This window comes from Ziziphus jujuba, chromosome 11, assembly GCF_031755915.1.
Source record: "Ziziphus jujuba cultivar Dongzao chromosome 11, ASM3175591v1".
Classification (NCBI taxonomy): domain Eukaryota; kingdom Viridiplantae; phylum Streptophyta; class Magnoliopsida; order Rosales; family Rhamnaceae; genus Ziziphus; species Ziziphus jujuba.
This window is the reverse complement of record NC_083389.1, coordinates 17,453,078-17,479,993: the sequence shown is the minus strand read 5'-3', so window position 1 is coordinate 17,479,993 and position 26,916 is coordinate 17,453,078. Positions and strand designations below refer to the sequence as shown.

Sequence of the window (26,916 nt, the reverse complement as noted above, 5' to 3'; positions counted from 1 at the left end):
TCAGACCAATTAGCTTCAGGTTTCATAAGAACTCTAAAGTTAAATGTACCCAGGTGAGAGTAGTCCAATAATGGGTGACTTCTTTGGAAATTCAGAATAAAAAAAAAATCTCATACTAAATACAATAGTTAAATTGAAAACAATATCGACAGAGAGTGGCAAGTTTACCAGTGGAGACATGGTGTTACAATATCTCTCCTAAGTGGTAACTTGAATTTCTTTTATACCCTTAACAAAGTTAAACTACGGGTAGGCGTCAGTTCGATTCAGTGATTTTTTAATGATTTTCTTGCAAACAAAACTGAACTGTAAAGGAAAATCAAACCGAACTGACCATTTTTACTCTATTTGGTTTGGTTAGATTGAATATTTTATTTTTTAAAATTTTAATAATTCTTTTAAATAAAATTTTATTAGTTTTAAATGATTTAAATTTATTATTATTATTATTAATATATTTAATTGAATAATGTAAAAAGATAAAATACATTAAAAATATAATTAATTATAATAAAATAATAAAAAATTATATATAATATATATGCTCGGTTCGTTTCACATTGGTTTGCATTATTTTTAACTCAAAACAGAATCCCATCCAATCATAGATATTAAAAAAAAAAAAAAAAAAAAAAACCAAACCCTACCATTTTGGTTCGACCTGTTTGATTGGTTTGGATTAATTTGTACCCACCCCTAAGTTAAACTAACCTTAAATTTGAATTAAAAGTGATAATACGCAATATTAGAAATTAGTAATATTCTTTATACAGTTAAGGCTCAAAAAACGAAATGGTTTTTGCATAAATTTGTTTTAGTTATATTCATTTAATAAAAGATCTTTAAACTATAGAAAAATAAAAATAAATGAAATTATTTTAAAGTAATTTGTAAATGTATATTAACTAAATGAATTTTAAAAAATAATAATAAAACTTTTTTAAAATTAAGTATATGCATTAGAAATTAATTTGTGATTGAAAAAAAATTAAATTAATCTACCTTTAATAATCAATACTTTCCAGTTAAAAATCAAATCCATTATATATATATATATATATATATATATAACAATATCTTATTTCTAGCCTTTTGATCAATCAATTAAAAGGCTTAGATATAAAAGTATAATAAAACGCTAAATAATTCAAAACTAAAAGCATAATTAATAAATGATGTATTATTTGGTAACATGGTTAGTTTTTAATTTTTAATTTTTAATTTTCTCTACTGAATTGTATGTTATTTACTTATGTCAAGTATTGGTTAGTAATCTTTAGAGTTTACTAAGTATCCAAATTAACTATACTTTAAAAATAAATAAATAAATCAACAACAACAAAAACAAAAACAAATTCAACACTACTTTAAATTACGTTTTTTTGCCCCTTTCATATTTATACTTGTTAAAAACGTCTAATAAATTATAACCACTATTAGCTAATATTTGGCACAAACAAATTACATAGAATTAAACAAAGAAAAAAATAAAAACTTATTTAATTTTAAGTTGCAAATGTTAAGGGGCCACTTTAGTATTAAAGGTTAGAACTAGAAAGGATCAATACAAGGTGCAAGACAAATCCCTTCTACTTGCTTGCTTAAAAAATTGAAAAAAAAAAAAAGAATCTTCTTAATTTATTTATTTATTTAATTTTGTCTTGGATTGGAGAGTAAAACGATCTTTCACCTTTTCTTTTTCTTTTTTTTTTTTCCTTTCTTTTTTCTTCTGATTGGGTGATTGAGAATAAAAATTGGGAAAAGCAATATATTATTGTTTTGGGGTAGAATAATCACCAAATCAAATTGGACAGACACATAAGGGCCGTTAACGTTTTCAACAAACAATTTTTATAAATCAATTTTGTAAAATGAAAATGGTAATTATTTTGTATTTTTAAAATTTAATAATAAATCCAAAAGTGTTTTACAAGAATGAAAATAATAAAAATGTAAATGTATCATATATCAATATGGTAAATAAAATATTTGTTTTTGAAAAAGGTAACGATCATCCGCTTTGTCCGTAATAAATCTCTGACAATCTTGAAAAACCCAAAAAACAGAAAGAAAAAAAAAAGAAAAAAGAAAAAGAACTAAGCTCTTAAGCATTGATTTTTTTCCTTTTAATGACTATTGCTTTATCTTTTTCCATGTTAATCACATCTTATCTTAGTTTTCAGATTATACAACTACCATTTTTTTTTTACCCTTAAGCTGTTTACTTTTAAAGATCTATTAATGTTGCAAGATTTAACTGTACTATTTTAAATTTATACCAATCAAATTGAAATATTTTAAATTTAGACTTAATAGTTGAGCCCAATACAATCCAATGCTGCAACATAAATGAAAACTAACATAACAGGGCTCGCAGATTATTTTTTGAAAAATCTAAAGGGAGAAATCTAAAGGGATGATTTTGTAAGTAGCAATTAGGCCAAAAACTGAAAGGTTGCACATGAAACTAAACCATACCTTTTCCATCATGAACAAAATCTTAATTTGCATTAGCATAAGATTTTGAATAATTGAATCCCAACATAAGCAACTGTGGGTTCTGTTTATACCTCTCATAAGCATGCCAAGATTCATTCCATTCCAGTATTAGCCAAAAAGAAATTCCATTCCTTTCTAGATATCCCAATTTTGAATTAAGACAACCAAATCGGTTGGTATTTAAAAAGTCAGTGTACAATTTTTTATTTTTTTTTTAACTCAAATAAATAAATAAATACCAAGTTTTTTTTTTTGGGGGGGGGGGGGAACTAAATAAATACCAAGTTAGCATAACAGTTTGACGACTCTAGTATAATTATTTAAACCATAGTCGAACACCCCAACCAAAAAATTGAATGTATTTGATAATATAAAATTCAATCTCAAGTTAAACTAGGCTATCGCTTAGCTTTCCTCTCCAACAAATTTTACATCAAAGATGCAAACTAAATTTCTTAAACTGAGCTAAACAAATTGCAATCATACGATCCAAGGGGAAGAAACCGATACACGAATGATAGATCGTTCACAACAAAATGCAAATATCAATTATATCTTCAAATCAATTAAAACAAAAAAGGAGAGGACTTTCCATATGGCAGTTTACATCAACCAAATAATGCCATATTATTTAGATTCTTTTATTAATTTTAGAATAAAAATTTAGGTGATTCAACATTTTCTTTCTTGGGGGGGGGGGGGGGGGGGGGGGGGGGAGCTCATGGAGTCCTTACCATATATCAACTATATATACAAACATACATATATATTGATTTTTCTCTCATCAGGAACTAAAGTCGGAATTTGTCCTTTAGAATGCGTGTAGAAAAAATTTACACACCCGCATCGTCCCAGATGAATTCCGACCAGTGTTCCAGATGAGACAATATATAAAACACGACTTATAATGCATAACTCAAAGTAAGATGTGCTCAAAGCATAAAACATGTAGAAGAAGCCTAAGCATTAAAATTATGTCAAAATCACAAGATTTAACATACCTCAGAGAAGTTCCAATTTGGTAATGTCTATTAGATATTATAAACCTAGACAAGAGTTTTTTCCCATGACACATGCCAAGTTTTCGCTATTCATCTGCCACTAAGAGGGTGTAAATACACATCCTAGCAAACGGTAAGAATGAAGATATAATAGTCAATGCATCCTTAGCGAAAGGTACTACAGATGACAGATGACATTTACATAATTGCAACTATTGGTACCATTAGCAAGAAAGAATTCCTACCATTAGCAATCATGTGATGTTTTCCCTCAAATACTTCCTCACCAGTCCAAGCCAGTTTTCCTTCAATTTTCTCAAATGGACTACATATTAGAGCACGGTGTGACCAAAAAAAAAAAAAAAAAAAAAATCAATTGAAGCAACTTAAATCAACGTCCAAAGTCATCAGCTCAAACTCAAAATCAATTAAAGAAACTCTTTTAATTTTCAAGCCATGTTTGTTAAACAGCCATTATTAATCACCATCAGAATATCTAGAAACTAGAACCAGCACAGAAAGAAAAGAATGAGGTTGGATAAGAGCAACAGAGGTATTTCAAACGAAAAATTAAAAAAACTTAAAAAGGGGTACAAAATGAACTAATAATTTTATCAAATTGAATGCAATCAAGTAAATGCAACGAGAAAGAGAGGCATTATATATGTGTGTGTATGCGCACGCGCATGCATGTATAAATGCATAACACATCGTCATATATGAAGCATGTGAACATGTGCAACTAATTTAGGGTGTTTTGCACAAATGCCCCTAACCATGCACTTTGTAGCAACTTGTCCCCAGAATTATGATATTAGCAGCAGTACCCTGAAGCTTCCAATTTGTGCTCTTTAAGGACAACTACATAATTCTCCCCCACCACCCACCACCCACCACCCCCCCCCCCCCCCCCCCCAAAACTTCCCTTTTAAAAAAAAAAAAAAAAATTATAACGTAGGAAGAGGTTGAACACCAAGGTCATTTTGCTAAAATGTCAGCATTCCACCTTTTTCTATTCTTTCCAATGTCATAATCCCCCGCCCCCCCCCCCCCCCAAAAAAAAAAAAAAAAAAAAAAAAAAATATTAGATAAATCTCCCCTCAGAGCACTATTTGGGAAGTTCAGGGAGTACTGCTGCAACACAGGGTCTAATTTAGGGGTTATCTGTGCTGATAATACATTAATTTACGTAGCTTAATCAAGAACTAAACTTGACCAGCTAGTTGAAGAGCTTTTTTTTTTTTTTTTTTTTTTTTCACTAAAAGAACGGAAAGTCAGCTGAATATCTCTGATTTACTAAACAGCACTCAAACAACATTTTAATAACACCTAAAACAGAATGAATTATAGTCATTTAACCACCTGAAAACAAATAATAACAAAAAATAAAATAAATTACATATATATAAATTAAAAAAAAAAAAAAAAAAAAAAAAAGATCAACTGTAAAATTTCTTCATACATATAACAGTTCAGTTACTGTTAAACGGCCGATCAGAGATACAATGAGACTAGTTACTATCTAAAACTTTGTGAATGACAATGATTCTCAAGCCAATAACCTTTTAGGTGCACTAATAAGGTGAATTGGCAACTTATGACACTAGAGCCCCATCAACAAGAAGGCACAAAAACAACAACTGACTAGGGAATAACAATAAAGGCACTTCAAAAGAACATCGAGTCCAGACAACAATATGCATATATACCATTACCACATGAGGATTTCTAAAGTATATCCTTAAAACGTGTATGAAACAGATGTCTTCACAACTGACCATGGAAATAATAATTTTCAATACTGAAGCAAACGTACATCCAAAAAGTTTAGATCATTAATACACTAAATATATCACCAATTTCAAAGAAATGGCTTCAAAAATCACATTCTGAGCATAATATCCTGAAATATTCCTGACTTTCAATATCATGTTATTGATAATTTTTGAAAAACAAAGTGTTTTGAATTCTATAGGTTTACATATATGTAACTAAATAAAATAATTTTTGGTAAGCAACCTAACTAAAATAACACTTTTGCAGATGTTCTGGCATGTCAAGGTAACTGACAGTGCCCTATGAGTTCTACATATCATAGTTAGTATCATGTAGAATTGAGGTAGCACAGAAAACTAAAGTTTTAAGAGAACAAGACAATTTCTTTCCCCCAATTTCGCCATCATTCACCATAACAAAACCAATACATGAAATGACCTCATGGGAAAGATGCATTTGACCATCAAGCATAAAATCCTATAACACATCAAACTTAGCAAATTCAATAAACAAAAGACAGCTGAATGTTCTTTAACCAGACATACTAACGCATGTATTGTCACATAAACCTTGCATCATGCTGCCGAAAGTTAACAAATGTGGCAACTTTTTTCTGCACCAAAATACGTTTTCCTCATTGCTATCTTCTATTCAAATTACAGAGACAAAATAGTAATTCAGCTCCATATTAAGTTTCACCGAATGATTTGCGCACCACCACCCTACAATCTAAAAGAGAACTAAGAGCTATTCACTTATATCTAAAATCTAAATGAATATAGTAAAAATAACAACCCAAAAAAAAAAAAAAAAAGGCAATAAATTAAACAGAAGTAGGGAACCAAGAAGGGCAACCTCACAGCAGAATCAGCCAGTCTACATGAATCTAAAGCAATTACTCTCAATCCTTTGAACCAAGAAGGGCAACCTCACAGCAAAATCAGCCAGTCTACATGAATCTAAAGCAATTACTCTCAACCCTTTGAACCAGCTCTCTCCATTTCAACTTTTTGTGAAAAAAGCTTTGTTGCAAACATATTATCATCAAAATACTCTTTATATGGATGATTCTTCGGTACAAGCCTCCGGAACTTCTCGAATTGTTTCTCTGCTTCATTTTTCTTCCTGAGCAGTGTATATATAATTCCTTGACACAAATAGGGTCTGAAATCCCTTGGCTCCTCCTTAACAAGTTCCTCATAAAGCTTCAAAGCATCCACATAATTCGCTTCCATAACTCTAATTTGGGCAACTAAGAGCTTGAAATCCCTAAGATCAGAATTCTTCTTCTCCTTCTCGCACCGTTCCATTGCCTTCTCAACCCTCCTCAAAACATCTTTCAATTTCCCAGAAGATTGCGAAACCGCCATCACAAGGCCATGGTAAGCCTCCACACTAAATGGGTCTTTCGACAAAATCTCCTCAAACTCATTTCTAGCCAATTCAAGCTCTCCCATGAAGCTATGGATGTTGGCTTTCAACAATAGCCATTCGAAGTCACCGGGTTCGAGTTCAATCAACCGGTCCAAAACCTCGACAGCTTCCGAAAGCTTATGAGCTCTGATCCTAACCTCCATTAAAGACCGAAGCGCTTCGGTATCATCGGGATTCCGACTCAACTGCTCCTCGATGAGTCTCTCTTTCTCATTGAACGAGACATTCGCGGCCGATTCTTCGCTGGTCTCCACCGTAGGGGTTGCAATCGGCGTGGCAATGGCGGGTTTGTGGTGGAACCGCATGAAGAAGAACGCGGCAGCGGTTAAGGTGGTGACGGTGGTCTTGAGAATCGACGAGACGAGAGGGGTTAGGGTTGGGAAGTGTGAGGGTTTTGGGTTTTGGTGTAGATGGTGAAGTGGTTCGGAAGATGATGAAGAGGCTCTGATAGACGAAAATTTGAAGGGTGATGATGATGGAGATGGTGGAATCTTGATGGATGAAATGGGTATGGGGAATGATGAACGGTGGCGATGAAGCGATAGGTAAAGGGGTTGGTACTGCTGTAGTTTAGCAATGGACTCCATGGTTGAGAGAGAGAGAGAGAGAGAGAGAGAGAGAGAGAGTGGGGGATAGGTCTAAAACCCTGTTGGTGTGCAAAAGGGGAGGGTATAATGGGGGAGGAGGGTTCAAAACCCTTGGAATATGTCCAAACGACGACGTGCTTATAATGACTGGAAGAAATATTTTTTTGGTAAACTTAAAAAAAAAAAAAAAAAAAAAGGGTTTCAGAGGTCATAATCCATTACTACTAGAAGAAATTAATAAAAAGAAAGAGAACATTAGGACACAGCATACCTCCAAATTATGGAGGATTGAACTAATAAAGTTTGAGCATCTTTAGTAAATATTTATTTAGATCAATTAATAAAAAAGCATAACTAAGGTAAATTTGATATTTATTACGAAAACAAAAGGAAAGGGATAAATCTAATATTAATTTAAAAGTTCATATCTGGATAAAATGAATAAACTACTTTTCTAATTCTTCAATTTTTTATGTAATAATTTCTTTTAATATAGAAGCTTATAAGTCTTTAATCATTTCCAACAGTGGGGGCCAGCCATTTTAAATTCCTAATATTTATCGAAAAAATTCTCATTCCATTGAATGGCGTGGTTTAACAACAGTCAACGTATTTGTATACCAGGCAAACTAATTCATCTTAGAATAATATAAAAATAGTGTCATCCCGAACCATTATTAATACAACAGTCTTAGTAGTAAATCAAATCACATTAAAAATTTCATTTTAGGAATGAACCAGGCCACGATATTCCTAAAGAAGTAAAGAACGTTTAGATGAATTGTTAATAGGTTTTTGTTTTTTTTTTTTTTTTTTTTTTTTTTTTTGGGGGGGTAAGTAAGATGAATTGTTAATAGTTGATAAAACTGAGATCCACCAAATTTTATGGGACTTTGGGCCTAGCTTAAGATCCTACTCTCAAACCATGTGGACCTTAATTTATTCACCTTATAGTAACTAATATTTTAAAACATAATCTTTTATTTAGACATTTAAACCATAATCTTTACGGATGTAAAGAATTCGAAAAACCCAAAATCAATCAAACACGATCAAAGAAAGATCCAAATTTAACTCGGATTCGATATGATTTGAACTTGTCTGATTTATTTTTGGGTTAGATTCAGACTTTAAATTTTTATTATAAATATTGCATGAAACCGAATCCATTAGGCTATCCATTGGGCCGATCAGAAGTTCAACCCAAAACCAATTTGATTAGTTTGTTGGATATAATTTTTGTTCTATTTTTGTGCAATATATTATATGTTAAATTATATTTATTTATTATTTGTCATAAAATAAGATAACTTATTAAGAATAATTATAGATTCACCAAATCTATTAATAAAATATTTTATAACCAATATCTTTGCATTACTATTTAGATTTATCATTTGTGATTTTAGAAAGTTTATTAATATATCAACTATTAATAAATGGCCATATCTTTTAATATATGAAATTTCATTACTAAACTTGGTACTTATGGCATTATCTATTTATTAAGTAATTACTTTTATTTTATTATTATAAAGATGTTTTAAGCAAAAAAAATATATATATATATATTCTCTCTACTGAATCAAATTATAAAGACTATTAAAAGATTAAAACATAAAATTTGGATTCCAAATTTTGACCTTTCCTGCAATTCTGAAGCTCAATTCTGACACCCATGTATGCCCACTTTAGTACCCATAAAAGCGGATAATGGGCTTTAAATTTAGAACATTAACTCAACCCAGTTCCAATGCTCTCTCCAACCTGAAAAAATACCCGCCTAAATCCCATTTTTTGGGCTTAGCCCAATTTAGGTAGCTTAAATTTAGACGACATAAAACATAATCTTTAATACCATAATAGTTCTTCTAAGGGATTTTTTTTTTTTTTTTTGGTTCTGGTTTCCTTTATTTTGGTTGTTTCTCTTAATTAACAGTCAAATATGAAATAAACCATTTAACATAAAAGAGAATAGAGTAATATGAAAGGTAAGAATAATACTATAAATATCATTTAATTTATCAATATATCTATTAAAAGTATATGTGTCATTATTTGATCGGTTTATATTTAGTAACATTTATCTTTTTAAAAATCCACTTATTCATTTTTAGAATATATTAATATGTTAACCAAACAAATTATAACATGTGTACTTTTTATAAATATGTTGGTAAATTAAATGGTATGTGTAACATTAATCAGGTAGTTTTTTTTTTTTTTCAAAAAACAAATATTAAGAGTAATATTAGATAGTGCTTTTTCTACTAGTTTTTATATTTAATAGCACTTATCTTTAGTTGAACCATTTTATTAACAAAAAGTACTTAAACAAAAAAAAAAAAATTAGTAGGAAATTTTTTTCTTTTATATCAAAAGTATATAATTATTCACGTGTGAGATGGATTCACTTTCCAAATTTAATATTTAATAAATCGCATATCAAATACTAATAATGGAATGAAATGCCACTTGTCTATATATATATATATATATATATATATATCTTACATAAGATATTATCTCAAAAAGGAGAGGCTTTTCTTTTTCTTTTCTTTTTTAAAAAAAAAATTAAAGGAGAAAATCATTCATACAAAGAAGGAATCACATCCATATCTAAAGCAATGGAAAGTCAACCAAAAAAAGAAGGAATCACATCCATATCTAAAGCAATGGGATTGTTTCTCATTAAAGGGGCTCATAAACTAGGACCGTTCATCTCTTTCTCTAAAGTTTTTTCAAGTGTAATCCTACAGCCAAACAGTCTTGATTATCATTTATCAAATTTAAAAAGCTTGCAGAAAATCAGAATTCAGCTAACATAAATTACATAGCGACTCAAACACTCTCAAAAGTGCTTTTAGCTTATTAAAAAAAGGGGGAAAAAAAAACAAAGCATTACCAAACATGCAATAAAGTCATGTTATAAAAGCACTAATCTATTAAGACTCAAATAAGAATTTTTATGTTTTTGATAAAACAATTATTTTGATAAAAGTTGATTTAATTAGTACTACATTGTATTGCCCCTTCATGGCACATTTGGTATGAAAAATTGTACTTTATTAATTTTAGTGCCTTTGATTGAAATATGGTGTAATGTATTGTATTATATTAATATTATACAATATTTAGCCAAGAAACATACTAGACTTCAATTTCCTTTTTTTTTATTAAAAAAAAAGAAGTTTAATTTTAACTAAGAAAAAAATAAATTTTATTTTATTTTTAATGCATATTATTTTCTTAAATAATTGCGTTACTCAAAATAGATAAAATAGATTTTTTGTTATCATTTATTAATATTTTTAAATAACTATATCATTCTAATAAATTAAATTAAGTTGATCATTATTTATCTTAATAATTGCATTACAAATAATTAAGAAAAAGTTTAACACTAAAAATTTATAATTTTTATTAACTTTAAAAAATTAGTTATATTTTTGAAAATGGTATATCCATCATTAGTAGATAAGAAAAAGAAATAGATTTTCTATATATGTGTGTATATATATATATATATATATATATATATGTATATATGACTCTATCTCACAAAGCCCCAAAAAAAAAAAAAAGAACGAAAAAGCAAAAACAAAAATATAAACTAAAAAATAAAAAAAGGACAAAGATATTAAATGAAAAAAGTAAAAGATAAGAAAAAAAATTAAAATATATATATATATGCCAATAATTTTTGTGCGGTGACTGCAGGGTGGGGTCTATCTAGGTGGTGGAAACAGTTCTCGACGGTGGGCACCGGTTTAATTATATGGTTAGGAAAATGCATTGGATTTACTGAACGCTGTAGCATGTTAAAATGGTACACTCTATGATATTTTGCGCGTCTCACCAAACATAGCCTTATGTAGATTCCATAAAAAATCTTTCCAGATCTTCCTTCGATCCAAAATTAAAAAAATAAGTAAATAGATAAAAAAAAAATTTCCAGATTTTGCTATTAAAGAAATGCAAAAAGAAAAACAAAAAATCTCCGAGTGTTTTCAATGGCTTTCCAAATTTTTATCTATATAGTACAAGGATTAAAAAGAGTTTCTAATTTGTATGTCATCAATGTTTATCTCATAGACATTTAACCTAAAAATTATTTCTTAATGATTCTATTTAAATTTCAATTAATTAATAATGTATATAAATAAATATCATCTAATAAAAATAATAACAAGGAAAATTTTCATTTAGACATTTTCAATTTTATCTATGAAAAATTATATTCATAACTCATCTATTAGTTTTTTCAATTAATTTTTATAAATAAGAATCATAAATGTAATTATAGAAAAATTGAGAGATCTCAATGAAATTTATTCTAATAACAATTAATAATGATTTATCTCTTTATTTTTTTCCATCTAAAAAATATTTTATTTAATTATACTATCTAACAAATCTTTTTAAAATGTAGAGCAATTTTTAAAAAAAAAAATTATGAAAAAGCTCATTCTATTGAAAGGATCTTTTAAGTTTTAACAAAGCAGAAGAAGAGGCTTTGTTTTTTTCAAATGAATACCTATATTTTGATATGGCAAAAAAAATTTTTAGCAATCCACCTAATCATTAGCGTACTATTAATCAATTATTACATGTTTTATTATTTAACTTTTTTAAAAAAATAAATTTTTAAGAAAAATTTACAACATCTAACATGTTTTATGAAAGTAAACGATTCACTTTGGCAATAACTATGCCTTATTAGTTTAACATTCATTTTATATATAATATCATCTCCAATAGCATTGTTTAATGTTAAATTTTCTTATCATATGAAAAAATAGACAATCATTTAAAAAAAGCTCTTTGATAGATTTATCTACAATTTTATAATTTTCTATATATTTATTCTATCTAAAAGCTCTTAAAGCATCTTTAGTAGTGAGTATAAATTGCTTTATGGCATATAAGATTGATACTGTTTAAATTTAAATGATATAAATACAAAGTCAATTTTAAAATTGTTTTCCAACGATAATATATAGAAAAATTATTTATGATTATTAATTAACTATGTATTTTATTTTTTCTTAAAAAAGTTGACTTTTAAAAAAATTAATATCAAGATTTTCTTTTTAAGTTCTTAAATCTTATCAAAAATTTAAATTTAAAATTATATTTATTAATTATCATATCCAACAAAATTTATTTTTCCTAAATAAAATTTTAATATATCACTAAATCTATATTTATCATTTTTAAATTTTAAATTTTAACTCCATGATCGAAAGATTAATAAATAAAACTTGATATTAATAGTATCATGTTGTCATAATATTAACTTGACTAATATATATAAATATATATAGTTCTTCTCTCATTAAGATGTCCTGATAAAATTTTTCATGTGAAATTAAGCATATTCAATGAAGAGTACGTGTGTATTTTAAAATAGCTACATATTCTTGATTGGATACGCTTTAAGTTTGCTTGAAAATTTCATTAGAATGTCATAATAAGAGAATATATATATATATATATATATATATATATATTTTCTTTTTATTATTGATGATCCTATCAAAATATTAATTAATACCAAATGAAACAATTATTTAAAAATATAAATTTTTTTTTATCCTTTATTGGTTGTATTAAAAAATATATGTTTTATTCTCATGATATTATATAACTAATTGAAAGCATATGAAATTTTTTATTTTTTATAGATGTATTCAAAAATATATAAAATCTATTATTATAAAATAATAATAATAATAATAAATATATATTATTATTTATTTATAATAAATAATAATATATATTTATTATTATAATATTATAAGTATAATTATCATGGACGTGAAGTAAACAGTAAGTTGATCAGTTAAATATTGTACTCGAACATGAAGTGAAAGAATAAAATATATATTTTTATTATTATAATATTATATGACATAAATTGTATTTGCATATATATGATTCTCTTAATTAAATATATTTTAAATATTTTTACATATATAAATGTGGTTATAACATTATATATTATACATATTATACTTTTATATATTATATATATACATTTCTATTTTTATATATTTTATAGATTATTGGTAATAATATATATTATATATTGAAAATTTTGCTATCATGAATATTGATATGCACATTAAATGTAAGTTGTAATCAAATTATATGTGATATTAAAATAAAATATATAAAATACTCCATAAATTATGTATAATTTCATGCTAATCTGTATCATAATGTATAAGTTGATACATGTGATAGTGAAACTGTATATATATATATATACCTCTAATCCAAATTATTGTTAATTAAGTTATAGTAACAATAATAATAATAGTAAGTATAATTAAAAATTTTATTATAAGGATTTAATATAAAAAATTAATTATTTTTAGGAAATTAAATAATACATTTGAATTTGAATATTATAAATGAAAAAAATAATTAGGTAAACGTTTTTCAATTTGAATTTCATAAATAAATTACCTTATAGGATAAAAATGTGTTTGTAAGATAAATAAATAATAATAATAAAATTATATTATAAAGATTTAATATAAGAAAATTAATTATTTACAAAAAATCAAATAATATATTTGAATTTAAATCTGGATTCCATAGATGAAAAATATTATATAAATACTTTTAAATTTGAACTAAATTATATAAATACATTGGAATTTGAATTTGCATTGTATAGATGGAAAAAATTAAATAAGTAAACATTTTTGAATTTAAATTTCATAATTGAATAATATTATATATAGAGGTCAAATTTTTAGTTTCTGATAATCTTTTACGATATATATTGAAAAAATTAAAATACAAATATACTTATTAATAATAAAATTTTTAAACAAGTTTTTAAATATGGCTGGACATGTTGATTTTATCAACCAGATCAACATTATTAAGATGAAGTGAATGTTAAAAATTTGAGTCCCAAAACTGTGAGAGGTCCTAAGCTTTGATGATAAATTAGAAATTAGTAGATGATTTTAATGAATAAACAAGTTTTATTTTTTTGTTTTTCTAATTTTTGTTACATATTATTATTATTATTTGTTTCAGTATATCTAATTTTATTTTATTTTAAATTTTTTTATAACAAATAATATATATAATATAATTTTAATGTTTTGTATGTAAAGGTGCATGTAATATATAATAACATCAAAAATTAAATATTATTATTTAATTATTATTTATGATATTATATATAGATATATATTATTTATATTATATATAAAAATAAGATAGTTAGTAATTTTTTTTTCCATGTTATTAAATTTGAACATAATTAATTATTATATATTATTTTTAAAATCAACTATTATAAGTACACATACCACATCTTATGAGGTTAATGCTAATATATATATATATATATATATATAATTCAAAAATGATGATAATGGTTAATGCTAGTATATATATATATATATATAAATAATAAAAAAATGATTATAATTATAAATTTTTAAAAATGTTGGAAATTTTTCTTTGATTTTTCTAACCTTTTTTTTTAGTTGCTTATTTTGTCAAATTTAATTCCATGAACTAAAACGGTAAAACCATATTGTACTGTTCCTTTTTAAGTCCCACGAATGTTAAAGGGGAAAAAATAACAAATTAAGCGAAACAAAAAAAATTTTGCATTAAGCAAACATTTAATTAGATATAATCGATTCAACATATATATATATATATATATATGTATAATTTTTTTCTCCTAGCTTTCAGAGTCCAAGCAATGACGGTCTTCAACAAGAAACGAAGAGATTTTTTCAAAAAATCCTTAATTTTTTGTTGAAGATTTTCGACATTATTACTTTTAAATTATGTTTTTTTTTAAAACATAATTTCATATAGACTAAAAAAATAAAAATAAAATGTTGGATTCCATTATAATATAGACTCCAGAACCTAGAAGAAAAAAAATTTACATATATATACGAACAAATTATACAAGAAACCTATCAAAATTCAGCTACCTTCTTTAACAAATCAAATTCGTAATTTTACCCAAAAAAAATCAAATTCGAAATTGCATAGCCGTTCACCATTTCGAAATTATAAACGTATATATAAAATGACAGAACATCTTTTTCTATATCACAAGTCACAAATACAGTTTCAATCGTACAATACAAGAACGTTCATATCACTTTCAAAAAATTGACCAAACTTTAATTCTAAAAGTGAGATGGTGACGATTCCAATGGTCCACACTGCTTCCCAATGTTTTGATACTTCACCTCCACACCTCTACAATCATTACTAGCATCCAATACATAAAATTATAACAAACAAAATATCTGTCAATTCTCTTAACCAAACAATTATATTTTTTTGACAAATAATAATCTTTTTTTCTTTTTTTTCGCAATAAAATTTTCAGAATTCAGTGCACCCCATCACGCCTATAAGAGTAATATTTTTGATACAATATTCATACCACATTATCATCCTTACAACAATCAACAATCTAAGTGCAATTACAAATCGAACATTTTTTTTTTTTTTAAACAATAAGACGCACACAATGTCAAAATAAAATATGGATAGACCAATTCAACAACGTTAGGAGTTTTGTCTACTCACACGGTGTGGAGGGGCAACGCCACGTGTTTACAACGTGTCGTCAACTCCATGCACCCTCCTAGACACGTTTGAGCACGCCATCACGTTTCTTAATTTTGCTTCTCCATATGGACAACCGATTCTCTTCCTGCGACGTCGTATTATAACCCCCATTGGTCAATTTTTTTTTTATTTCTTTAATTGATAAACCTTTTGTCTTTATTATCCACCTTCTTATCTACAGCATTTACGTAGAAAATAACAAAGCTAATAATAAAAGACCCAAAACATGGTTTTCTGAATCAAAACCCATCTCTATTTCTTTGGGAAGAATCCGAAATTCAAGCTCTTTGGATCTTTTGCTCTGTCTCCATCCCAGACTCTCCATTCCTTTCCCTTCTCTTTTCGTAGGCTTCGAAGAACTCCTTATTCTCTTTCTCTAGCTCCTTCCACACTGCACTTATTATATACACATACACAGACAACAACCCATTTAAGACCTTGATTCGATCATATACAAATATAATACATCCATATGATATAAATTGGAAATATTGTCCCTGATATAAGTTGAGATAAATATAAAAAAAAAAAAAAACCCTGCCTATATATGTACGTTATTAAAAGTGTCACTTCAAATTGAAAATCTAATCAAACAAAAATAAATGACAAACTTTTATCATCTGCCACATCATCAGCATTGGAAACTATTTGCTCCCAACGAATACAAATTTCATATATTATATATCAAAACCGGCCCTCATATATTTAGAATCAAATCCAGAACTTATAAAAGGATCTCATAGAAAGGGCTATTTGTATATATGTTCAAAGAATTATCTACATACAAAATATGCGTGTGTGTAGATATATGTATATATATATGTAATAGATAGCTAGTGAGGATGTTTTTGTTGGGACCTGTGGAGGTTATAACAGGCTTGATATTTGCATGCTTGAAGAGGGCTTCCATGCACTCTTCCTTGCTCATATTGAATACCATACACTCCTCTATCAGGTGGTGCACCTGTACTTGCATCATTATCACCATCAAAAATCAAAATCAAAAATCAAAAATCAAATCATTGTGAGATCACCAAAAAATCTAACAGCTCATGAAGCTTTCTAAAGAATTAGCTTACCATGTGAATATAGGAAGCAGGGGAGTCACTCATGTTCTTGTAAGCCTTTCTTCTTGGTATTTTCTATGTTTATATATATATATATATATGCAAGAAGATTTCTAGCTCTATTTTTAAAAGAACAAACTTAAGAGAGATCTGATAGATATTTATAAAGCAAAAAACAATCTGAACATAAAAGAAACTCCTAGAAAAAAAAGTAGAGAGAGACAGAAAAAAGAGGAAGCAGCGAAAGCAGATCAAGAAAGCCAAAAAAAAAAAAACGGAAATTAAAAAAAGAGGAAGCAGCGAAAGGAGATCAAGAAGGCCAAAATAATAATAATAATGATAATAATGGAAATTAAAGGATGCAGTGGGATAAGTTAAAAAAGAGTTAGGATCCTCTGCTTAAATACAAGGAATATAAGGGCAATTATAGGGATATAAATATATTTTAAATAAAAAAAAGAAAAAGAAAAGAAAAATAGGGCTGGTAAATGTTTGTGTGTGACGTCATGGGCGGATGTGGGGCCCAGATTCCCACGTGGGAGGAGGACGATTATTGGAGGAGAGAGGATTAGAGGAGATTCTATGAGGAGCCCTAGTTTGTCGTCTTACGTGGCCACTAAGTCCTATCTCCACGTGAAGTATGGGCTCCACATGCCCAAAAAAAGCTCTATTTTTTGTTTTAAGGAAAAAAAAATGAAATAAAAAAATAAAAAAAAAAGCATTTTTATAATGAAACCTATAGGAAAGGGAAGGATTTGGAATTAGTGCACGTTACGCCGCCCACACTCCCTCACCAGCAATGTTGGGCCCCACATTTTTTGGGCCAACGGGCCAACGGCTCTCTCAAATTGCCGTGCCGTCTTAAGCAAAAGCCCTTCTCACTGCCCCCATCAGGACCTGCCACGTTATGTGCAAGTTGAGATCTACACATGAGGTAATTTGGATTAGCGATAAGTACATTTTACCACAGTCAGCTTGACTGCAAATTTTTACCGTTTACAATACTTTTCCCTTTTATACTGATGTTTGTAACTTGCAAACTTTCAATTGCAAGTGTAAATGTATTAGTGATTAAGCCAATTTTATTTGACAACTTATTTATACTTTACCATTTTTATTCAATTTTTTTTATTTTTTTATTTTGCCTTCTTTTTCTGTCAGTAAAATCTAATAATGCATTGTTAGAGAAATTTTTTATTTTACTTTTGAACAGTAATATTATTAATTTTGCCAATTTAATCAGGAAAAAAATACATGATTTGATGAAACTAAAATGATAATAATAGTTCATGGGTACAATATATGAAGTTTTGTGATTTGGATTGTAAAATGCCATTATACAAGGGTAAAATTTAGTTATCCCTTTTGATTATTTGAGGGAGGGGCAATTTCAGTTAGATAAAGGTTTGAATACTGAATTTAAAGGTATATTCTCAATCATCATACCATCAAATTAAACTTATAAATGCACTAAAATTATCGGAATTGATTTAAATATTAAGTATATCTAATAAATTATGTATATATATATATATATATATATTAAATTCCCCCACGTTTTTATGACGATTATTTTTTAATTTGTAGATTATTTTTTAATTTTTTTTTTATATTGGTAGCGGATAATTGGATTGTGTTTTTAATAATAGTTATAAGCCTTTCACTTGAGTACGAACTTAAAGAAACCAGTGATAAGATCATCAAAGAAAAATAAAATAAAAATATCAAATTCAAAAACATTTCAAATTGTTTATATAATAAAGCTTAATTTGAGTAAATATCACTTTGATGTCCTGTATTTTGATTTTTAACACAAGTGAATCTCTATTTTCAAAGATGTAATTATCGTCTCTTTTATGATTCATTTTTGTTTTATTTTAGCCCCTGTTATTTCATTTTTATTTTTATGTGTGTGTATGTTTGAATTAAAAAAGAATTAAACTTTTCTTTTTTTTATTAACATATATTTTTTGACTAGGGTTTAACCTTTAACCTGTAAAAGAGGCTAGTGTAAAATAAAAATGAAAGTAAGAGGGTTATCGTACAATTTTCAAAAAGAGAGATGCATTTATGCAAAAAAATTCAAAATAAAGGAGACCAAAAGTAATATTTATCTTTTTGATAAATCAAATTTTCTTGTTTTGTCATTATAAATGACTATCATAATAGTGATTTATTTATATATGATTGATCTCTTAAACAAAAAGAAAAAGAAAAATTTGAATGTTACCAACTGAGTACTTATTATTATTATTATTACTTTTTTGAAATAACAAGTACTTAAAATCTTGTTAAAAATTTGAAATTGTTTTCTTATCTTGTTAGGATATCTCCAAAAGAAATATATATTGTGAAAATAAATATATCATATAAGTAACATGGACAAAATGTTAAACAAAATATTGTTCTTCATTGATAATGTTTGAAATAAATATTAAACTGATATAATCTAAATATTATTAAATTAAATGTCTATTTTTAGAAATTTACTAAATATTGCCAATTTTTTTAACAAATAATGTTTTCTTAAAAAGTTAATTTTTTAAAAATATTAATAAAATAATTAATTAATTAATAATTATAAATAATTTTTATACATATTATTATTATAAAACAATTTAAAAAATATTTGTATATTTATATCATTTGTATTTAAATAATATCAATTTATAAGGAGAATCAACATTCATCTTTGACCGTTAAGAGATGCTTTTACTCTCTTTTACTGCTTTATTTGGATTATGGATTGTGAGTGGGGTTTCTATTTCATGAGGTACTCATTTCATTTGATTTTCATGATCTGGTCCATATTTGGCAATTCTAGATGCTCCTTCCATCTTTTGTAGTCAATCGGTGAGAAAAAACCAAACCTGTCAGTTCAAATCATTTTTTATGCAAAAGAAAGAAGCACATTTTTCTTCTATTCAACAAAAATAGAATAGTATAAGTACGTGTATGATTATTTAAATAAATTAAATTTTTAAAACTAGAATTTTAAAATAAAAAATTAATATATATAATTAAATATTTTCAATTAAAAATTATCAAGTCAGTAATGATTCAATTGATAATTATCATCACCATTGGTAAATAGTAAAAATTTTTCAACAAACATATTTAATTTCAATTTCATCTAGAATCTGAGATGATATTTTTTTACCATTTTCAAATTTTAATCATGGAAATAGAATGACGGATGAGCTATTTTTTTGGTCTTTAGGTTAAATAATGCACTTTACTATCATTTAGCAGGGGCAAAATTCATTTTGGGGTCTCTAATTTTTTCTTCTTCTTTTTTCTTTTTCTTTTTCTGCATTCGATATTCTTTAAATGTCAAACAATTGTATTTTTGTGACAAACTATTAAATATAAGAGAATTTCTACTTGTAATATCAAAATAACTTTATACAGTGCCTAATTTTTTAAATTTTCAATAATTAACATTTTATTTTCTTTTTTGTTTTTTAAGATCGAATATTTTCTGAAAATAAAGATTCTCCAATTCATTAGTGGCCACCACCAGTGGATCAAGTGTGGCAGCGATTTGGTTGCAAACAATAGCTTTTAACTGGAGGTTATGGTTGGTTTTTCTTCAAACCATATATATATATATATATACACACTATAAATGATGATGGTCGGTTTAGATTTAAAGAAAAATTGATTTGTTATAATGTTCCCTTTTGTTTACGTTTTGATCTTCATCCTGAAAAAGTAGATTAGGTGAACCATATCAACACTTTTGGGTAACTAATTTGGACCTTTTAATAAGTTTCTACGAGTTTGTTAGCTTAAAATAATGAATATGCCGAAGCTCACACTTTTGCCAAGACCAAAAGTGTTTTAAGGTCCTCACCGGCGTCAAGGATGCTAGAGCCTCGGTGTGAATACACTGCCCTTGCTGAAAGCAATGCCGATCCTTCTATTGGCAGTACAACTGTTGCTAATTGAGGAGGAATTTTTAACTCTAACAAAGGAATACAGAAGTCAGGGGCTTGTTGATAAATTTAATTTTTATGGAACTTATTAGAGTTAATTTGATATTGTAAAAAGAAAAATTTATTCACTTTTTAGTTTTTTTTTTTTTTTTTGGGCCTATTTCATCCATTAAAGTATATGAAAAAAATAATAGAATTTAATGTTAAAAAATAAATGAGCTTAACAGTTTCCATTAATATTCAACGATTTATCATCAAAATGCAACTTCTTAAAATTTAAAAGGTATCAAATGCCCCCCCCCCCAAAAAAAAAAAAAAAAATGTGCAACCCAAAAATGGACTTTGCCAATTGAAAACTAGCAAAATGCATTTCTCGTCACTTAATGAATACCTGGTATAAAAGAAAGACTAGGAGCCTAGCCCAAGATGGATATATAAGCTCTTCAAGTCTCTTTGTATGATAAATTTACGATTTGGCGTTTGATTTCCCGAGCACTCGGATTATGAACGCATTCATCCGCACTATCTTCCTTTGTAATAATATCTAAGGGCAGAATCCACATATGAAGGGGGGAGGAAGAAGGAAAGACAGAAGGGCGAGTCTCTGCCTTATTCTTGTTGTCTGGGAGTGGAAGATTCCTATATATATATATATATATATATGGTACTTTAAAAACGTTGCAAAAGCCACTTGGTTGTTCAGTCTCAAAAATCCAAATTTTTTTGAGCAAACGCCACTAGGCTATTTAGGCTCAAAAATCCAAATTTAATACATATGCAAGTTTAATGATTTAAACTTGTATATAAACAAGGCAAAGAAAAATAAGTTAACAAAACAACAAAAAGGGAAATGAAGAAAGCGTCCATAAATAGCAGAAAATTAAAATAACAAAATAATAAATATTGACAAAAATGGACAATATACAAAGATAAAATTTATTGGAAGTTTTGAACTCTTTCTTCAAAAAAATATAAATATAAAAATAAAAGTAATACATTCTCTTGATTAATATTCTTTTACCTTCTTTTAGATCCAAAAAGAACTTATAATAAATTTAAATTATGATAAAGAAGATAGATAATTTAATTTTATTATCATTTGAATTAGAAGTTCCATCGATACATATAAAACTATAAATATAGTATATAAATTATCTGATCAGCATGTATGAATTTAACGTTGTAAGGGTATAGTAACCTCTACTCCTCCAACCTTTTTATTTAAACAAAAAATAAAAGTTGGGTTGGATGAGGGTAAAATTAGTATTACTGGCAAGCAATTGTGGATAAATATTTTGTTTTCTACTTTTCTTTATTTATTTATTTATTTTTTTCATACCGTTGGTCTTTGTGGTAGAAATTTGGGTCTAATAATTATTCCATTTGCGGTAATTTCGGTATTCATACTAGTGTTTTTTCTCTATTTCAACCTGAATATATATATATATATATGTCTAGTCCCGTGGTTATGGGAGGGAATGGAATCTAAAATAGTCTGCGACATGTTGGAGATGTGCCTCTCTTAAGCTCTATTCCTGGGAAGAAAATTTTCTTATACATGTATATATATATATATATATTATGTCCACTCAAATTGATCAATTTTTTTACCTACTTAATTAGGTGGCCTACATATATCCTGAAAGTGAAGGGAAATCTATTGTAGCATTTGGTGCTAATTAGACATGTAGCTAGCTTTCTTTGTCTTGACATAAAGATCAAACTCCATGTAATCGAGTTTCAATTAATAATTACGAGGAGGCTCTTCTCATTCAATACGGCTTAATATTTTTGTCTTCCATAATTCAATATAACTAAAGTTTTATAATTCACTATGTTCTCAACATATAGAAAAGATAAATCCCAAATATATTAGAATGAATACCCAAATATGAATCATAATTGTAAATGGAGAATTAATATGGTACTTCCTTAAAAATAAGACTTTTGGATATCATTCTTCTGTTTGAAAATCATGTAATTCCCCGTTTGAAAGTCATGTAAACATGCACATTCAAATGTGAATAATGGAAATAGAATTACATATGAGAGTCCTCATTCTTTTTTTATTTGGAAGTGAAAGATTCCTATAAAAGTGGTACATAAAAAAATTGCAAAAGTCTAGTGGTCGTTCAGCCTCAAAAAATCCAAAATTTTGAAGAATACATATTCAAATTTAATGATTTAAACTTGTAACTAAAACCGAAAGATCCGTATATCAATACTTGATTTAGGGGACGTATTTGATTGATATTTTAATTGATTTTTATAAAATTCAAAAGTTATATGATATTTAATTCAAACTTTTAAAAATTTTATAAAAGTTTAAGATATTTAATATAGATTTAAATGACTTTTTAAAAACCTATAAAAATTAAAAAGTATTCAACTAAATTTTTTTATAAATTTATAAAACTAATATGGTATTTAAAATGTTCAATGATTTTATTGATTTTTTAAACTAATGACTTTCATTGATTTTTAAGTAAAAAATGGAAATATTTGTTTAAAAAATTCTAAGTTTTAAAACTTTAAAAATGAATATAATTTAATTATCTCATAAGTTATTTTACAATTCATTTGCAATTGAAAAAAACTCTAATAATCCCATAAGGATGGTAACCCTCAAGTATCCGCCCCTATGAGACAGACAAATCCAAGATGGGGACTAGATGAGATCGGAAACGTACTTCCTACTGTGTATATATGTTTATTTAAATTTGGTTATACTTTATATTTATACTTTGAAATACTTATTAGTAAAAATATATATTTTATATTTATAAACTAATTTTATTTTTTAAAAAAATATTGAATATTATTTTTCTGAAAAAATGTGGAAAAATAGGTTTCTTGTCATGTTTCATTTATGCTTTAGATTCATTTAGTGAATCTCCATCCCACACCACCCCATTATTATTCTTACATTTTTGGAGTATACTATCCATCGGTCATTACCTACCCTTCATAATATAAATAAAAAAATAAAAAAAATTATTGACTGTACATAAAAAATGAAAAGAAGAAGAAAAAACTATAAACTATGAATTTTTTCTAATTAATTACATGAATATCATAAAATTTCATTTCTATTTTTCTCTAACCAATTTTTCCTTTTTTAAAGTGATTCTTATGAATTTTTTTTTTCTTTACATGTAAAATAGTTTTGTCACTATAACGTTTATAGTTACATTTAAAAGTTAATAAAAATTTATCAATATTTATGAAAGTCGATTAATAATTATAAAAGTCTAAATCTCCATCAAAGTATTTTAAAATAAAAGTTTATAAATGTCTGTAGGAGTTTTGCAAACTCTATAAAAGTTAATAGAAATCTATGAATTTTGCAAAAGTCAATCACTAAAAAAGTTTACAAAAATCAATTAAAATCCCAATTAAATACAAAATTTAGGCTTCAACGAGCTATTCTAATTTATTTATTTGCAATAATAAACTATTCTAATTGTCAATTTATTCGATCCAACTACTATAAATTAAAGAGTTAAAAAAATTACATCCGATTCAAATAACAATATTTATCTAACATAAATTAGACATGTTTAACAACTATGATGGTTCATTAAAAAGTCTTCTCTAATATGTTAGTATATGAAAGAGAATTTTTTTTCAAAATTTCAAAAGAACTTTGAAAAGTTTCATTTTTTATATAGTACCCTTTAAATATACAAAAAATATAAAATAATTTTACGCACAATTTTTTTTACTAACTTTTTTTTTTTTAATGTTTTATATACTATTCCTTATACCTAAAATATCTACATTTTATAGAATCAACCCAAAACCCAACCAAAATCACTTCTTTTTCACCATAACCAGAGATAAAACTTACAAATTGACAGTTAAACCGGCAACTCATTCCAGCTTCCAATCTAGTGGCCTTTTTGTCTTATAAATTTTGATATTTTTTCAATTTTTTGAGAACATATTTTTTTTAAGTATTATTCACTTGTAAACTTCTAAATAACTTTAAAAAAATTTTGTTGTGAACTTCTCAAAGTCTTTAAACTTGTTTATTCATGTACTTTCAAATGTTTTTTTATACTTTCATCCTTAGAGTGTTTGTTCAGTTATAATTTTCTGAACAACTTTGAATATGTTAGGTTGTTACTTTTAAATAAATTCAAATTTTTTCTGTAGTTTTAAACATTTTTTAATAATAATATTTTCTTAAATTGTTCGATCATGAACTTTGTAAAAATAATTTGAAAATGTTTGGATATATATTTCTGAATATTTTCATAGTTATTTGTACTTGATTAGTTGCACCAAATATTCTCCCATAATTTCAGATGTTATTGGTAAACAACAAAAGTTGAAAATTAGAAAACAAAACTTATCATGTTGAAATGAAGGAAAAACTAAATATAACTTTTTGTTTTATGGTTTTAGCTTCCAGGATTTTTATAGACGTGTTTGTAACTGTGGTTTACCAGGGAATATGAAATAGACAAATAGAAGCATATGCTGCGTATATTTTGAGAGGAAGAATGAGACTGTTATAAAAAAGTTACTTGAATAGATTTATTTAGAAAATATTCTTAATTATTAGTATATGTTCTTAGTAATAATTTTAAATGGAATAAAAATTTAAATTTATAATGAGATTGTTTATAATTCATTTAGTAGTGCAATTAAAATTTTTTTTATTTATATATGAACAAAGGAAAGAAGAATAAAAAAACAAGATGAAGAAGATCCATACATACAAGAAAATTAAAACAAGAAGATAATAAATATTGATCAAAGGGACAATATAGGACAATATAGGGCAGACAAAATTTTAAATTTGAAGTTTTGGACAATTTTTTTTTTTTTCAAAAAGAGAAAAACCTAGTTAATTCCATTTGAAATTTCTATTCGTCAAACATTGGTAGGGATTATGATTTTAATGTCATATAATAATTTAATTGATTATATTTAATGAGATTTTTTTTTACTAGATTTTTAGTATTATAAAATAAATACATAATAAAATATGTCTAATTAAGATATGTTATCTCAATACGGATACTTATAACTTATGATGACAAATAATAAAATTAATTTTCTTTTACCTTTCCTTAGATCTAAAAAAGGCTAACCTTAAAAAGATAAATATGTGCTTGGTTTACCATCGTATTGTCTTAATAGAACTTATTTTAAATGAATAATAGTTTTTTAATTAAAATACATCTAATTAGTATATTATCATCTTAATATGAGTTCCAAGTTCCAATCATATTCATTAAGAGGTGTAACAAATAAAAAAAATTTACTTTATTTATCTTACATTAGATCCAGAAAAGGGCTGGGCTCCAAAAAGGTACAATTATTATTATTATTTTATGTTTTAACATAACTTATTAACTAGAGATTTTAGTTTTTCTTTCTTTTTTCTTTTTTTCCGTTCTTTTCCAACTTTACTATTATTTTAAGATTTTTTCATGTAAATCAATTTATTTATATTTCAAGTCATGAATTGATTATTTCTGTCTTACCATGTTTTTAAAATTCTTTTCCAAAATTATTCATTGATTTTTTACAAATTACGAGATCTAAACCAAACCAAATCCTTTCGCTCTCTCTCTCTCTCTCTCACCCCCACCCTATCGTGTCGTTCTCTTTCTCCTATTTTTCTCCATCCCTTCCTCTCACCCGTTTATTCTGTTCTACTTTTTTCATCATCATACATAGAGCTCTGTTTGCTAAAATCCGTGTGCTTGACTAGGAGATTTCATTTCTTACATCACATTTGTACCACCTTAAAAAAAGTCATTGAGTAGTTTACGGGCAACTGTTTCTATCGTTGGGGCAGATGGTGGAGAGTGTTTGGCTGTTTAAATTTTCCAGCTGGTATAAAAATCTTCACCTATTGAATTTTCTTGGGAAAGGAAAGGTGAAAAGTGAGAACAGGAGAGAAGGGCTTTTGGTCAATTTAATATTTTAACCTTCTAGATGCAGGCAACTTCTAACCCATAAA

The 26,916-nt window shown here is 26.6% G+C and overlaps 2 protein-coding genes and 1 long non-coding RNA gene across 3 annotated transcripts; all 3 read right to left on the bottom strand.

Moving 5' to 3' along the window:
* Nucleotides 1-3,204: 3,204 nt before the first annotated feature.
* Nucleotides 3,205-4,369, bottom strand: LOC125419648 (uncharacterized). Its single transcript, XR_007238527.2, has 2 exons — nt 3,746-4,369; nt 3,205-3,623 (listed from the first exon to the last, which is right to left on the bottom strand). It is a non-coding gene; the product is annotated as an uncharacterized LOC125419648 (long non-coding RNA).
* Nucleotides 4,370-5,731: 1,362 nt separating this feature from the next.
* On the bottom strand, nt 5,732-7,383 carry LOC107432791 (protein SLOW GREEN 1, chloroplastic). The gene has a single exon (XM_016043984.4). The coding sequence runs from the start codon at nt 7,295-7,297 to the stop codon at nt 6,251-6,253; it is 1,047 nt and encodes a 348-aa protein (XP_015899470.1). The 5' UTR covers nt 7,298-7,383; the 3' UTR covers nt 5,732-6,250.
* An 8,328-nt stretch (nt 7,384-15,711) lies between these two features.
* LOC107432796 (uncharacterized) lies at nt 15,712-17,380 on the bottom strand. Its single transcript, XM_016043989.3, has 3 exons — nt 17,011-17,380; nt 16,790-16,895; nt 15,712-16,322 (listed from the first exon to the last, which is right to left on the bottom strand). Exons 1-3 carry the CDS (start codon nt 17,041-17,043, stop codon nt 16,210-16,212), a joined length of 252 nt encoding a protein of 83 aa, XP_015899475.1. The 5' UTR covers nt 17,044-17,380; the 3' UTR covers nt 15,712-16,209.
* Between the last annotated feature and the right edge of the window lie 9,536 nt (nt 17,381-26,916).

What these genes read in the sequence shown, in the direction of transcription:
- LOC107432796 (XM_016043989.3), bottom strand. Translation starts at nt 17,043, where the DNA reads ATGAGTGACTCCCCTGCTTCCTATATTCACATG. An exon ending in CTGCTTCCTATATTCACATG is followed by an intron (nt 16,896 to 17,010) that starts GTAAGCTAATTC and finishes ATGCAAGTACAG; the next exon opens with GTGCACCACCTGATAGAGGA. An exon ending in GCCTGTTATAACCTCCACAG is followed by an intron (nt 16,323 to 16,789) that starts GTCCCAACAAAA and finishes TAATAAGTGCAG; the next exon opens with TGTGGAAGGAGCTAGAGAAA.
- LOC107432791 (XM_016043984.4), bottom strand. Translation starts at nt 7,297, where the DNA reads ATGGAGTCCATTGCTAAACTACAGCAGTACCAACCCCTTTACCTATCG.